This window comes from Dendrobium catenatum, unplaced genomic scaffold, assembly GCF_001605985.2.
Source record: "Dendrobium catenatum unplaced genomic scaffold, ASM160598v2 fragScaff_scaffold_674, whole genome shotgun sequence".
NCBI classification, from domain to species: Eukaryota; Viridiplantae; Streptophyta; class Magnoliopsida; order Asparagales; family Orchidaceae; genus Dendrobium; species Dendrobium catenatum.
In genome coordinates this window covers 91,519-107,525 of record NW_021319136.1, presented here as the reverse complement: position 1 = coordinate 107,525, position 16,007 = coordinate 91,519, and the positions used below count along the sequence as shown (strand labels likewise).

The 16,007-nt window shown below is 37.5% G+C and overlaps 1 protein-coding gene across 1 annotated transcript; it reads left to right on the top strand.

Moving 5' to 3' along the window:
- The first annotated feature begins 7,851 nt into the window (after positions 1-7,851).
- On the top strand, positions 7,852-11,321 carry LOC110114575. Its single transcript, XM_020847498.2, has 4 exons — positions 7,852-9,714; positions 9,772-9,924; positions 10,635-10,781; positions 11,229-11,321. Exons 1-4 carry the CDS (start codon positions 7,852-7,854, stop codon positions 11,319-11,321), a joined length of 2,256 nt encoding a protein of 751 aa, XP_020703157.2.
- The last annotated feature ends 4,686 nt before the right edge of the window (positions 11,322-16,007 follow it).

Here is a 16,007-nt window from a genome sequence, read left to right as displayed (position 1 = left end):
GGCTTGGGAGCTGGTTCTGTTTTTCTCTCTGCAGGCTATGCTTCCTTGGTTCTGGACGAGCTGTTGCCGACGGTTCTTCTATTCTGTCCTATTAAAGATTTGGATTTTGGGTGCTGTTGCTGATGCATGTGTTATTGCTGCTGTGTTGGAATCTTTTATTTTCCTTCTTTGATCTTCTCGGAATCACCACATTTTGCTCAAAATTTTTTCTTTTTGTTTGTAAGGGTGGTATAGTTGGGGTTTTTTACTTTTGCTCCACATAAGTTTTTTTTTTTTTTTTTGCTAATTTTGGGGAGCTCTTTTTAATTCTTTTTCTTTTCTTCACATGTAACCTTTATTTCTTATTGAAATATATGGGCTTTGGCCCGAAATTTCCAAAAAAAAAAAAAGAGCATAAAGCTGTGCTGTAATAATCGTGCTAATGCAATTGATTAAGAAAAATACAATTTGAAATGATAAGATTTCACATTCATTCCCTCATTATAGGCCACTTTGTTTATTATTTTATTTTATTTCGTAGTTTATTAAGATCCTTTAGATAATAATGAAATGATATTCTGCATAAAAAATGAGTTAGAGAAGTACCACTCAATCATAAATAGCGTTACAACAACAACATCAAGCATTTATCCCTCGATATGGGATCAGTTACATCTATCCTTTTTTTTAACTGTGTTCTATTAAGAGTCAAATTCTCATCTAAATCTAATAAAAAATCATTTAAAATATATTCTAATCAAGATTTTCATCATCATTTTGAACAATAGATTCGAGATATACAAAGCATATACTTTTTTATGAAAGAAGAGAGACGAAAATTGAAAATGAAAATAGCAATTGTATTTAATTGAAATACATTTTATCAATAGGATGTCTGTTAATTTGTTGGTTAGGTGATTCACCTTTCATTGTGTTAGAGTGTTAATGTAATGATGAACGAGGGTTTATAACACTCGAAAAGCATATATATGAAATTTGGTATATGAAAGTGACTTATAAGTAAACTTGGTATAAATAACCTTCAACAAAACTTCTCTTTCATTGCAAAACTATTTCTCCTTTTTTAAATCTATGAAGGGGTGTTTGGTATCTTATTTTAGGTAAGATTTAGATTATGTTTGGGACGGCTTTCTTACTGTTTCTTAACGCAATTATTTAGTACGAAAATAAAAAAATTTTGTATAAAAAAAGCCGTTTTAAGAAGCAGGAAGAAAGATGTCTCAAACAAAGCCTTGATAACCATCACAATGATGGAAGGCTAGCTAATGGAATAGCCATATCCTCTCTTGTCCAATCTTAGCAATCAACTTCTAATATCCTAATTTAACCATGACCATCGAGGTATGATAAATACATAAATAATAATAATAATAATAATAATAATAATAATAATAAATACCTATTGTAACACAAAGTCTACCTTCCGTTACACTTTATATAAGTTGTGATAGTAAAAACTACACTAAGAAAATTTATACAACAATGCTTAGTTACTTCTACCAGTAATATTCTACTTCTTATACTCCTTTATTCTTTGTGTATTTGTTTTTTAATTCATTTAGTCTTCTTGGCTTTTTCATGGTATCAAAGCAGCCAATACTTCAATGTAATTTCCTCAACAAGGACATTCTTGCCTCCTCCATTCATGAAGGTATAGCGGCTCTCAAAAATAGAAACTATTATATTACCCCCGCAAAAGTTTCTCAAATGAAATCTTAAAGCTATAGCCACCAAACAACTATCCAATGATCATAATTACCCACTTTGGAGGTATCAACTTCACAAGCTCGGCCGCAAATAACTTTGATGTTTTTTTTTTGGTCCAACAAATGTCCGACCAACATGGTCTTTGATTCTTCCTTTTGTGTTGAATCTCGCTTGTTATTTAGACATCTAGTTCAAAAACAAAAAGTGGCTTAAATGCTCCAAAATATTCCATGCAATATAGCTAAAAAATTAGCCTCACCACACCAAAAAGAAGAACATGACTATGACACAAATATTTGATGTTAAGGCTCTCGTCAATAACATAGGCATCATGGGAGCTTCTCTTGATGATGAAAACTTCATACTCTATATTATCAACATGTTGTTTTTATCCTTTCAAGCCTTCAAAATTACAATCCGAACTATATTTCATATCTATGAACAATGAGTGTTGAGTAGTAGTACTAGCCACCACATACATTATTTCAAGATTCAATATTAATCTCATAAAGTCAACATCAATCTATTATGATATTATCTTTATTATTATCATAGCTACTAAATAATCAACACATTTAAATTTCGTTTGAGATAGCTTTCTTATTGCTTTTCAATGTAGCTTTTTAGTACAAAAATTGAATTTTTAGAACCTTAAACTACTTTAAAAAACAATAAAAAAGCCGTTCAAAACAAAACCTTACTCCCATGAATCAAAGTTCAACATGCCTATCTCATAAGATTTGCCAACAGATATTCTCACAAAATCTCTCTCCACAGTTTGCTTTGCTAATCTCAAAGACAAGCTAATTCATTCATACTTACTTAGCTTAAGGGTAGGTAATAATCATCATAATGATGACAAGGCTAACAAAGTAGACATCTCCTCGGTTGTGTAATCTCAGCCTTTCACTTATAACAACCTAATATATGGCATAATAGGCACATATTGTAATACACTCTTGGTCTGTCGTTACCCATTATATAAGGCAGCAGTGTACTATTTATAATACAGTAAGAAGAGCAATGCATAGTTTTTTTTATTTTATTTTATTTTATTATTATACTTCACTATACACCATTATTGTTATTATTTTCTCTATTGTCACTTCTATTCATTTAGGATCTATTTGAAACAGTTTTTTTTTTTTATTGGTTTTCTTTTGAGATCAATCATAATTATATTTGATTATAGTTCTCCCACTATTCAAAAAATTTTGTAAAGAAATTCTTTTTTGTCAATAAGAACGGCTAAGCTATTTTCTCAACAACTTTACAACCAATTTAATAAAATGAAAAAATAATCCCAGACAGATCCTTAATGTTGGATTCGACATAAATATTGTTAACTAGAATTTTTAAAAAATTAATATATTTTATTTTTATAAATTTTTTTTTGGACATTTAGGCCAATTAAGACAAATTCACTGTTGATATGCATATTGATCATTTGTCATACTTTGTGCAAAATCCTACGCACAGGTAAATAACCTAGATTACGAATGATTTAACATTTACGTATCCTTTGGAAGAAATATTTATATAATTGATATATCATCAAAAAATTATCTTGAACATGCATGAATCTCGACGCAAAATCAAGTTGGAAACTTCAAAAAGTAAATCGAAAATCATATGAACTCTGATTTTAGCGAACTTATAGCGAATTGAAGGTCTCAAATATATGAACCCAATGACACCAAATTAAACCCAATCTGAGCTCAAATAGGTCCAAATCAAAGACCTGAAGTGCGTTTGGAAAATTCAATCCATAATTTGGATTACCAAATAGTTTCCAAACGTGACATGCTTATAGTTGAACCGAGTGGCTCACTAGACGAATCCAACAAGCCCAAGATCACCCAATTCTGATATCGTTAAGACATTCAGTTGCTCAGTAAATGGTCCATAATCGAGGGATTCAATATCGGTCGTCCATCCAAACCACTCCCAATTTATCCTTGATCTTCCTAGCTCTTATTTACGGGTCATGCTACTCTCAAAAAATTATAAATAGCCTCCCCATTTATCATAAAAAGGGATACTCAATTATTAGGTCCGGACACCTGACATAGCTCTACATCCGGATACCAATAACATGTCGCCGCGTGCTCTTACTCTTTACCGCGCGGCCTGACGACCCGGACCCGATATTGCTATGTATTGACTGATTTGAGCAGACCAGGGTATTGTTAAGTATTACTCGGTATTGCTCAGTATTGGTCGGCAATAATGAGAAATACCAATATGTCAAGACCAATACCGAGAAAAATCAAGCAATACCTAGCAATACCCCAGTTTTGCTAGGTATTGCTCAGTATTGCTAGGTTTTGCTCGGTATTGTTAGGTATTGGTCTTGACAGAGCGGTAAAGATCAATACCTAGCAATACCGAGCTATACCTAGCAATACCCGAACATAGCAATACTGGGTTCATGTCTGGGTCGGGTCGTTGGGCAGCGCGGTAAAGAGTAAGAGCACACGTGGCGAAATGTTATTGGCGTCCAGATGTAGAGCTACGTCAGGTGTCCAGACCTAATAATTATTCCTAGGGGGGAGGAGAAGGAGGCCCAAGCAAGAAGAGAATGAATAAAAGGAAGAAAGCTTTATTGCCACCAGACTCTTCCTCAACCATTGCAGGACTTCAACCCGACAACCTACCGGCGCTGGAGTTCTGCCCAATAGCTGATCGGCGCCAGAGTTTTCCTGATAGCCTACCAGTTGGAGTTCCGCCCAATAGCGGACCAATGCCAAAGTTCTACCCGACCGTCGACTGATGTCCGAGTTCTACCCGACCGCCAACTGACGTCGGAGTTCTGCCCAGTAGCCAACTTTCACCGGACTTCTATCTGATGCCGAAGTTCCACCAGTCACTGGACTTCTACAAGTCATCGGACTTTCATCAGACTTCTAACCGACATCAGACTTCTATCTGTCGCCGGATTTCTACCTAACGCCGAACTTCCGCCCGTCGCCGGACTTTCACCCATCTTCGAACTTTCATCGGATTTCTACCCAGCGCCAAACTTCAGCATGTTTTTCTGTTGTCGGACTTTGGTCAAACTTATGCCCGACGTCGAACTTCCGCTCATCGCCGAACTTTCTACCTCCATCGTTAGACGACTACGGTCCTTCCTATCTCCTTCACCAAACATCTTTTTCTAACTACTATTATTAATTTGTCGACTATGGTCCTAGCATATGTTGCCAGACAACGATCATTCTGGCCATCATCGCTCGTCGATTACGGTCCTTCCGACCTTCATAGCCAGATTGTGGTCCTCCCGACCTTCGTTACCGAATAACGGTCTTTTTAACCACTATCGCTCATCGAATACGGTCCCTCCGACCACCATCACCAGACTATGATTTTTTCCGACCTCTGCCACCCGCCGACTATGGTTCTACCAACCAAACAGATGTTATCAATAGTGATTATTTCAAGTCCCATCATGTAACACACTCTATATGATGTATATTTGTTACATTAAGCTAAGACCTTTTTCCAAGGAAGGGCATCATTTGTACTTAACTGCAAATAATAGTGGATTCATTCAAATTGGGCCAGATCCCGTGGTTTTTCCCCTTTTTCAGGGTTTTCCACGTAAAAATCTTGATGTTCCTTATGAATGTTGCTCCCTCACTTTTTATCTGATTATGTTCTAGATCTTCGTATAAGCTAAGATGTTAAACTTTATATTTCTCTATCGCCGTGAATATTCCACGACGCAACCAGATAAATGATGATATTATGTCATTAGGAGTCAAATTTTCTTAGAATAGGAAAACCAATAGTTCTAATAAAACAATCTTCAAATCTTTGACATATTGAAAAACATCTTTTTGTCCGTTTCAAATATAGAAAGAGTGTATGAAGTGAAGAAAAATAGAAATTAAATTAGCAAGATCGCTCTGCTAGGGTTTGCAAGGGTTTCCTTTTCCTTTGCCGCCTAGTTTTGCCGCCTCCGCCCTCTCCCACCCTGTGAGGGGTTCCCCTTCCCATGGGTTCCCCTCTCCAGGAGCATGATTTTCCCCCTCTTTCTCATCTTTCCACCTGTGCTCCTCCTACTCACCTCCCTTCCCGGGCTTGGACGAACGTTGTTACCCCCGAGAGTCTTTCTTCAAAAGACCTTCCGGTTGATCTTCGTGAAGATCCAGATGAAGTTCTTATTTTTCAGAAAGCCAAAACGGATGCTGCTGCGGAAGAATGGAGTCTATCGCTGGTAGGCTTCTCGGTTGGTAGGCGGCCTTATTATGAGGCCCTTTTAGCTGCCCTTAAGAAAACTTGGAGACTCCAAGGTAATATCCAGCTTTTTAACCTAAGTGACGGTTTTTTTCTGATAAGGTTTTCCTCGCCTGTTGATTATGAAATGGCTTGGAATGGGGGAGTCTGGTTCATTCTAGGACGCCCCTTTATCTTGCAAAAATGGTATCCGCGTTTTAAACCTGTTAGAGAAAAGTTCACTTCTGTGCCGATTTGGGTCAAGCTGATAGACCTTCCCCTCTGTGTCTGGAACTCTGAGGGTATTTCTCGCATTGCTAGCAAAATTGGTATTCCATTGGCTGTTGATGCTCTCACTGCCCAGAAAACCAGGTTGACATATGCTCGTGTCTGTATCCAGGTTAATAGCAAAACCAAATATCCGGAGTTCATTCCTATTTCTATAGAAGATGAAATCATGAATGTCAAAATTCAATATGAATGGAGACCTTCCCCCTGTGAATCATGTGAATCTCTGTTTCATTCTTCTGCTTCCTGCCCCTCCAATCCCAACAACCAAATGGAGGTAAATGCCAAGAAAGTTGCTTATCCTAGAGGCAGAAGCTCTTCTCGTGCCCCGCCAACCAACCGGGAAAAAAGTTCTAATCCTTCTGGCCGTCCCAAGGTTTTTCCTCCACACCCGAACACCAAACCTGTTCAAAACTCCATAGATCCTCCTGTCAACAATCCTCTTGTTGACACTCCTTCTACATCCTCATCTCCGATTTCAATACCCCATAATGCAGCTGATAAATCATCTGCCTCAAAACCTTTACCTCCACCAACAGTCAACATCCCCAATCTCAATTCACCCACCGATGATAATGTCATCACCTCTATCAACCTCTATGTTCCACATAAGCAGGCAACTGACCTTGTCTCCCCCAACAAATTTGATGCTCTATTGGACATTCAATCTGATATCCTTTGCACGGATAAGGAACCGATTCTTAATATATTATCAAATAGGGAGAATGAAGTTATTCAACAGCCAAAAAATAATATAACCAGTGCACCCCAACCCCCTCCATCCTCAGCAGCTAAAAATACTCGAGGCAAGCATAAGAAGCCTCAACCAACATCCTCCAAATCTCAATGACCCTTCCTCTCGTTGCTTCCTGGAATATTAGGGGGTTCAATAACCCAAGCAAAGTCAATGTTTGTAAGCATATTATAAAAGCACATAACTTGGATCTTATCTGCATCTTGGAGAATAGAATTCAAGCGAATTCTATGTCTGATCACTGGTTTACTACCTCTCACAATGTTTTTGATTCAGAAGAAAGCTGTAACAACTTTAATCAATCTGTTTCGGGCAGGATTTGGATAAAGTGGGCCAGAGATAGGATCTCTTTCATCCCCACTTTTTTCTCCCCTCAGTTAATTTGCGGTTTTGTTTCTTACAATTCGTCCAACAATTTCTTTTTGAGTGCTGTTTATGGTTCTAATTCAGCTGATGAGAGAAAGGTTCTTTGGCAACAATTACAATCCAATTCTCCTTCCCCAGACATTCCGTGGATTATCATGGGTGACTTTAATTGTTGTAGGTATCAAAATGAGAAGTCCGGGGGTTCTCCTCTCCATCATAGTAGGACGGGAGATATTAATTCTTTTGTTTTTGACAACCAACTTATCGACCTATCTTCTTCAGGGCTTTTTTATACTTGGTTTAATCAACAAACAGAGAATTCTATTCACATTAAGCTGGACAGAGCTATTGTGAATGAAGCTTGGATTCAAAGATTCCCGCTATCTTATTATTATGTGGATATGCCTCTTTGTTCTGACCACAGTCCCATCATCCTTAAAAATGGCAATCCTGAAATCATCTACACCCGTTTTCAGTTTAAGAATTTCTAGACTTCTTATGATGATTACTGGGGTCTTATGCTTGAAACCTTTCTGCTGCCTACTGTTGGAAATCCTCTGATGGATTTTTCCAATAAATTGAGAAATTTCAAAGTTGCCATCAAACTGAAAAAGTGGGGCTCAGCTAACTCCATTCAATCTGATCTTAATCGTCTCCAGGAAAAGCAGATGGCCCTTCTAAACTCTCTTGATGCTGACCCGTTGAACAACACTCTAAATTTTGAGCTGAAAAACATTAATGGTCAAATTGCTGACCTTTCTTCTTCCTGGTCCTCTTGGATGTCTCAAAGAGCAAAAGCCAAATGGCTCAAACAGGGGGAGGACGACCTTAAGTTTTTATATTCCAAAATTCGTTTGAGAAAATCCTTCAACAGTGCTGCTTTACATAACATTATTGGAGACAATTTGGGGAATACTGATAAGCAGAAGGTTATCTCTCATTTTCAAGATCTATTCAATACTGTTGCTCCATCTTCTCAAGAACCTGCCTTCTTGCCGGTTGGACAAACTATACATAATACTGATTCTAAAATTCTGATTGATCCCATCACTGAAGCCGAAATCAAGTCTGCTGTATTCTCTGGAGCTTCTTCATCTTCGCCTGGTCCTGATGGATATAATTTCCATTTTTATAAATCGGGTTGGCACATTCTTGGGCCCTCATTATGCAAAGCTATTCAATCCTTTTTCATTAAAGGTTACATTCCACCGGGGATTAAAGCCACTGCTTTATTCTTGATTCCCAAAACTTCTCATGTTAATACCTTATCAGATTTCAGACCAATATCTCTTTGCAACACTTTGTACAAGATCATTTCTAAGATTTTAGCTAACAGGCTTAAAGTTTTTATGCCTTGCATCATTGATATGGCTCAATCTGGTTTCATTAAAAATCGGATCTCCAATGATAATGTAATTCTTGCATCTGAATTGCTGAGATATTTTAGGGAGTGTACCATCGATCCTTATTTCTGTACCAAGTTGGATATAAAAAAGGCTTTTGATTCCATCTCTAGAGAATTCATACTTCAAAGAATGGCGCAAAAGGGTATTCCTCATTTGTTTATAAACTGGGTCAAAGCCTATATTACTAATGTGAATTATTCGATTTGTATGGAGGGCCAATTGGTGGGTTATATTCCGTCTACGGTTGGGCTAAGGCAAGGCTGTCCCTTAAGTCCTTATCTTTTTTGCATAGCTATGGATGCTTTATCTAATATGCTTGATAATACGATTGTTGGTCCTTCCTTTCAACCTGTTAAGATCAATGGCTTCAAGATATCGCACCTACTGTATGCGGATGATGTCCTCATCTTTGGAAAGGCCAGTGTGCCGAATTGCCAAATCTTAAATGATATCTTAAACAAGTTTGCATCTTCCTCTGGTCTTGGGAATATTGAGACTAGGAAGCTTCATATGGTCTCTTGGGCTAATACTTGCAAACCAAAAAATAAGGGAGGCATTGGTTTACCTTCCCTACACGCTATCCGGTACTCTTATGACTGCTCACTAATTCTTAGAATATACAAATGGCAATCTCAGTTATCTGAATGGTATTTTTCAAATCATTGCTCTCCTTGGAAATTACCTGCCCCCTCATCTTCAGCCATGTGGAAAAGCATCTGCTGCTCTGCTATTCAAGCTAAACCTAATTTGGTTTTTAAGGCCACTGAGTATTGTCCCATTAGTCTTCTATGGGATCCTTGGCTTAACGGTAAATGTTTAAAAGATGTCCCTGAGTTCTATTCTGATTCCATCTTATGCCAGGACTTTGCCAAGCTGAATACCTTTATTTATGGTGGTAACTGGAACATTTCTAGTAGGTTTTTTGATAACTTCAAAAATGCCATTTCCTCCATCTCTATTACCTCTGGCGGTAGAGTGAATTGTTTATCTTGGGGAAATACTCGAAGGCATTTGTTTTCCTGTTTTCTTTAGGATTATTATAAGGGGGAAGATGATGTTCCCTGGCACAAAGCTGTTTGGCATAAGCATTCAAATTTAAGGTTTTCTGTATACGCTTGGCTTTGTTTTGTTGGTGGTCTTAAAACTGCGGAGGCTTTAAGAAAAAGGAATTTGGATGTGGACCCTGTATGCATTCTTTGTCACTGTCATGCTGAAAACATCTCCCACCTTTATTTTGAATGTGATTTCACTTTCAATATAATTAGCTCCCTTCTTCCTTCTATTAATTCCTTTCTTTTGAGACCTACTCTTCTCCAAATTTCTGGCCACTTTCTTAATAGTGGTAGTTCGCTGGGATGCCCTGAGGTCAATTTATTGATTCTGTGGGCAGCTGTTTATACTATTTGGAGAGAAAGGAATGGGAGAAAATTTGCTCAACAGTTTAAAAGCAACATTACTATAAAAAATCATATTAAGAAGGTGGTGGCGATTAAACTCCAGAAATGGGAAAAACATTGAATGTTACATTGGTTGACTGGATTCTTTTATCTGGGACTATTTATTTATGGGATTGGTTTGTATCCCTTTCTTCTCGAGCAAGATTATCCGGATGTTTATGCGAGCTGGAATGTGTCTACGAGATTGTCTTACAGGGGGCGATGATGTACAGCATTTCATCCTCCCCCTGGATGGAAATTTTTGCAACATTTCTATATTCTATATTTGATGGCAAACCTGGCAACCGGGGGATATGGTTTATTAAGGGATGAAATCTGTTTTTTTTTTACTGAGCCATATCTATCCCTTAAGACCAATTTAAACCATCTTGGGGTTCTCTTTTTTGCTGGAAGGAAACTTTCTATTACTTTACAGGAATCTTGGCTTTGCTCAACCAGTGGTTTGACGTGGATGCTGGATTCATCCTGTCTTCCTATGGGCTACAGGCTCTATGGCAATTTGAAGTTCTTATGCCTCTGGATTATCTGAAGCTTGCTTGCTCTTCCATCTGTTTGCTGTGGCTTCTACGAGATCTTTGCTGGCTGGTTTTTGTTGTTTTTGTTCAATTTCTTTTTCTATACCTACGCTAGTTGGAAAATTTTGTTTTTTATTTTCCACTAGTTTTTGTTATTTGGCCCATGGTATAGTTTTTTGCAGTTTGCTCTTTGGAGCTACTTTGTAACTAGAGGTTTTTTACCTCTTTTTTACCTTCTTTTATATACGGGCTCTGCCCTTAAAATTCCAAAAAAAAAAGAAAAATAAAAAAGAGTGAGAAATGATATATGTATAATTTCTTCTACTTTCATAATAAATTTCTTGATATAATATAGCTGCTCAATTTCAAATATTTTTTCCACGTTAAATTCTGACGATCATTCCTACTTCCCAACATCCTTTTTCACGTTAACAGCGGCCCCTGGCTTCTTCTACAAAATATGAACACATAAACAGAAAAAACTAACTTCTCTTACACGCCAGATGCCTGGCTTCAGGTACAATCCAGAAAACAGAATCACAGACAGACAAGAGAACTTGAAAATGGCTGGGAACAGCAAAGACGTGTAACAATAGCCGAAAGAATCTGATAGCTGAAACTATAAATGAAGATCACACTTTGACAAGAGAATCATCTTGATCACCAATATACAAACAATCGTATAGCTCTTATGCAGTTCAAATTTCAGAATAAAAATCATTCACATAAGCACCATTGTTCGCTTAAGAAACCTGCCTTATTTTACTAAGCCAGTTATTAAAATTCATTTAATTGGTTGTAAAATGATTCCATCGTTGTTACTTGTTAGCACTACCAATTAAGCAGGCTACAATGCTACTGCAATTGCAACAGTCATAGACAGGAAATATGATGCAAAATAATAAAGCTGTACTGTTATAGCTTTTTTTTAATCTTTTATTTATTAGAAATACATTATGAATTAGATATATATAATTATGAATTTAATTTGATGTGCATGTCCAACTAGATACTAGATGAGCTTTAAGGAGATTAAGAGATTTAATATTTATTTCTTGGATAATTAAAGTGCAACAACATAAGTTTAAATTAAATACAACAAAGCGACGAAAACTTAGCCATAAACAACCATATTATGGCGAATAAAAACGAAGAAGTGAGAGGGAGGGATCATATTGGAAAACGATCTTCTGCACAATGGGTTTCCTAGGGCGATTGATCGAGCGATTGCAAGTAGTTGTGGAATGGTGAGCGTCGGTATACCTTATTGATACGGCATCACAAAATCATCTTGATCGGGCACGAATCTCGAGGCAAAAGCCAGTTGGAAACTTCTAAAATTAAATTCGGGAGCAAATGAACTCCGATTTCAGCGAGCTTACTGTCGAACTTAGCGTCTCGGAAATACGAACCCAACGACACCAAGTTCGACTCAATCCGAGCCCAAAGGGGTCCAAATCATGGATCCGAAGCGCTGTTGGAAGGTTCAAACCACTATTTGAGTTACCAAACGAACTCCGATTTTGACGAGCTTATACTCGAATCGAAGGGCTCGACGAGACGAATCCAACAAGCCCAAGATCACAGAATTCCGACATCACTAAGGCCTTCAAATGTCCAATGAACGGTGCATGATCGTAGGATTCAATATCGGCCGTCCATTGGACCACTCCCTATTCGCCCCTGATCTCACGCCTATTTACGGGCCATGCCACTCCAGAAAATCTATAAATAGAGCACTCATTTCTCATAAGAGGGGGATCGAAGCAAGAGAGAGAAGAGGAGAAGAGAAGGAAGGAGTTCCTTCTCGACAGCCGCCGGACCACCGCCGGACCACCGCAGAACCTCGCCGGACCACCGCCGGACCACCGCAGGAATCTCGTCGGACCACCGCCGAACCACCGCAGGAACCTCGCCGGACCACCACAAAACCTCGCCGGACCACCACCTACGGTCTCCTGCCGACTACAGTTCTTCAGGCCTTTGTCGCCTACTATGGTCCTTCCGACCTCCATCAACATACAACGGTCTTTCTGACCCCGGTCTCCTGCCGACCACGGTCTCCTGCCGACTACGGTCCTTCAGGCCAAACAAATCTGTATTTGTAACTCTTACCATGTAATGCAATCTATATGATGTACATTTGCTACATCAATCCAAGGCCTTCTCCTAAGGAAGGGCCTCATTTGTAATTGACTACAAATACTAGTGGATTCATTCAAACTGGGCCAGGCCCCGTGGTTTTTCCCCCTTTTCAGGGGTTTTCCACGTAAAAACTTTGGTGTCTCTTATGAACGCTACACCCTCTCACTTATCTGATTGTGTGCTGGATCTTCGTACAATGCTAAGACATTAAATTATATATTTCTCTACCGTCGCGAATATTCCAGGACACAACACTTATTATAGCAAGGATCTGTGACGATGGAGTATGGGTGACCATGGCTTATGCGTTATTCTAAAGAGGCGAGGGTGATGAGATAATGTTAACAACTGAAATCAAGTGGACTCTTCTTCTGTCTTGCAACAATAAAGCATTAAATCTGCCAAATTGACTGATTTCAAATCTGGACTATTCGAAAAATTACCTCTTTTCATGGTAAATCCCAGATTATGAAAAGAGGTAATTTTTCGTCAATCGCGAGTTTCATTCACCGTGAGATTTGATTTTGCATTTTTGGGCATTTGGTTGGATTTAGCTCAAATTGACCTCAAATCCGGTCTAAATCCTGCATCCAAACAGCCACTTATTGTATTATGTTTTGAGTAAATTATATAAATGTTTGCTGAAAATATATTAGGAATATCATTTAAAGTTATTAAAACGTAGTTTCATTAAAAAAAAAAATAGTAGTATTGGTGTGAGTTATTGAATGACAAAAATATTATTGCTGCGGGCTACAATATTCGCGGCGGTAAATTACCAAAAATTTTCACGTCTTAGTATTGGACGAACTTCTAGCACACAAACAAAAAAAAATATCATAATTTTTATGTGGAAATCCCTGAAAGAAAAAATCATGTGGCCACATCAGTTGAAATGATTATACTATTGTTTGAATATATTACAAATAATTGATTTGTCTTGAAAATTAAGGAATATCATATTACCACAATCAACCGTCGGGTAGAAATCTAGTGACGAACGAAGATCAGACGAAAATCCGGCGACGTTCAGTGGTTGGGGTAAAATCTTGCGTTGGTTGGTGATCGGGCGGTAGTCTGGCGCGCAATGGTAGCCAAGCAAAAGTCCGTCGATAGTCTGGCAACAGTTGGAGGTCAAGCGGTAGTCAAGGAAGAGTTTGTTGGGCAAGAAAATTCTAATTTCTCTTTCTTCCTTCTCTCCCTTCTCTTCCTTAAGTTTCCAACTTGATTTTGCCTTGAGATTCGTGCCTAATCATGATTATTTTTTGATGATATACCAATTATAAAGAAGAATTTTATCTAATTCTAATAAAATATTTGTAGTATTAATTAATATATAAATAAATAATTAATTAGATTATCTAATAAGACTAAAATCCTTTAAATAGTTTTTGGGAATCTAAATTAAATGCTGTTCTTAAAAATTTGTTTTCCAACTTCAAGAATATTGAATTTTTCAGCCTTAATTTTTCCCCTAAACTCGAAACTTCTTTCATTCAAATTTGAACTTTATTCTCATTCAAGAACCATTCATGGCCTCATACTATGAGGAACAAAATCTTGTCAGCAATTCAATCTGAGAGTCCTTCAAGGAATTTCTTTTCACTATCCAACACACATTGAAAGCCATCAATGATGGAAATTTGTGGCAATAAATCAATGTGTTTTGAATGGTGCTGAAAAAGTTCTTATGAGAATTTCTATAATTCCTTTATAGATTTACTATCAGAAGAATGAAAGAGGAAAGAAGAGAAGTGGAGGCAAAAACAGCTCAGAAGGGGAATCTAACATAACAATATAGCCTGTTAAGAGAAGTCGAGGCAAGAAGAGCTCAGAAGAAGCCTCAAAATAATGCCTATTGCCTGAGAGCCATGAGCTGAACGTCGAGAGGAAGATATGCAAAAGCCAAAGCACTGAAAAGGGTCGCTCTGGAAAATGAGTAACCATGAATCCAAGAAGATCATTTACAGTGCATCGATAATGACACAATGACCCAGCAATTCATGATTTTGGTATAAATTCGACATTTTTTCCCTGTAACTTTCCCAAAAGAAACGTATTATTAAATGTATCAATATGGATTGCATTCAATGTTATATAATCATGAATGCATGGCTGTTGTAATTAATATACTGTAATAACTGTATTTTAATTGAAGTAATAATTTTTTTCCCAAAGTAAATATAACTCTAAATTGCAAACCGTCTTGGTCATAATGTTGTTATTATAGTATTTTACTTACAATATATATTTGTTTTCGTAATTTTTGGGCACCGTTGAAAATCCTATGGAAAATCGCAAATGTCAATATAAGTGAGGATTTTGAGACTTTCAGGTATTCGTTTTACAAACCGATTTCATCAATATTTTTTAAATAAAACGATTTAATTTATTGATATTTTTATGTAATTTTTGAAGTCCAAAAATAATTTATTTAAATTTTATACTAAAAGAAATTGATTAAATTAATTATCTGTACAATGAAACAGTACTATTAAATAATATAAGTATCTTTTAGTATAAAATTCAAAATTGTTATTTGTACCAATGTGTCAATTTCTTAAGGATTATCGACCGTGCCCGAAAATTATGAAAAAATTATTGTAAGTAAAATACTACAATAACAACACTATGGTTGATACGTACTCCAAAAATTATCTTGATCGGGCACAAATCTCGAGGCAAAAGCTAGTTGGAAACTTCAAAAATTAATTTTGGGAGCACCCGAACTCCGATTTCTGCGAGCTTACAGTCAAACTGAGCGTCTCGGAAATACGAACCCAATGACACCAAGTTCAACCCAATCCGAGCCCAAATGGGTCCGAATAATGGACCCGAAGCGATGTTGGAATGTTCAAACCACAATTTGAGTTACCAAACGATCTCCGATTTTAACGAGCTTATACTCGAATCGAACGGCTCGACGAGACGAATCCAACAAGCCCAAGATCGCTGAATTCCGACATCACTAAGGCCCTCAAATGACCAACGAACGGTGCACGATCGTATGATTCAATATCGGCCGTCCATTCAACCACTCCCTATTCGCTCCTGATCTCACGCCTATTTACGGGCCATGCCACTCCAAAAAATCTATAAATAGAGCCCTCATTTCTCATGAGAGGGGGGCCAAGTAAGAAGAGAAGAGGAG

Coding starts and splice junctions, on each gene's coding strand:
- LOC110114575 (XM_020847498.2), top strand. CDS start 7,852: ATGCTTGAAACCTTTCTGCTGCCTACTGTTGGAAATCCTCTGATGGAT. Junction 9,715..9,771: donor CTATTACCTCTGGCGGTAGA/GTGAATTGTTTA, acceptor TGTTTTCTTTAG/GATTATTATAAGGGGGAAGA. Junction 9,925..10,634: donor GGAATTTGGATGTGGACCCT/GTATGCATTCTT, acceptor TTGCTCAACCAG/TGGTTTGACGTGGATGCTGG.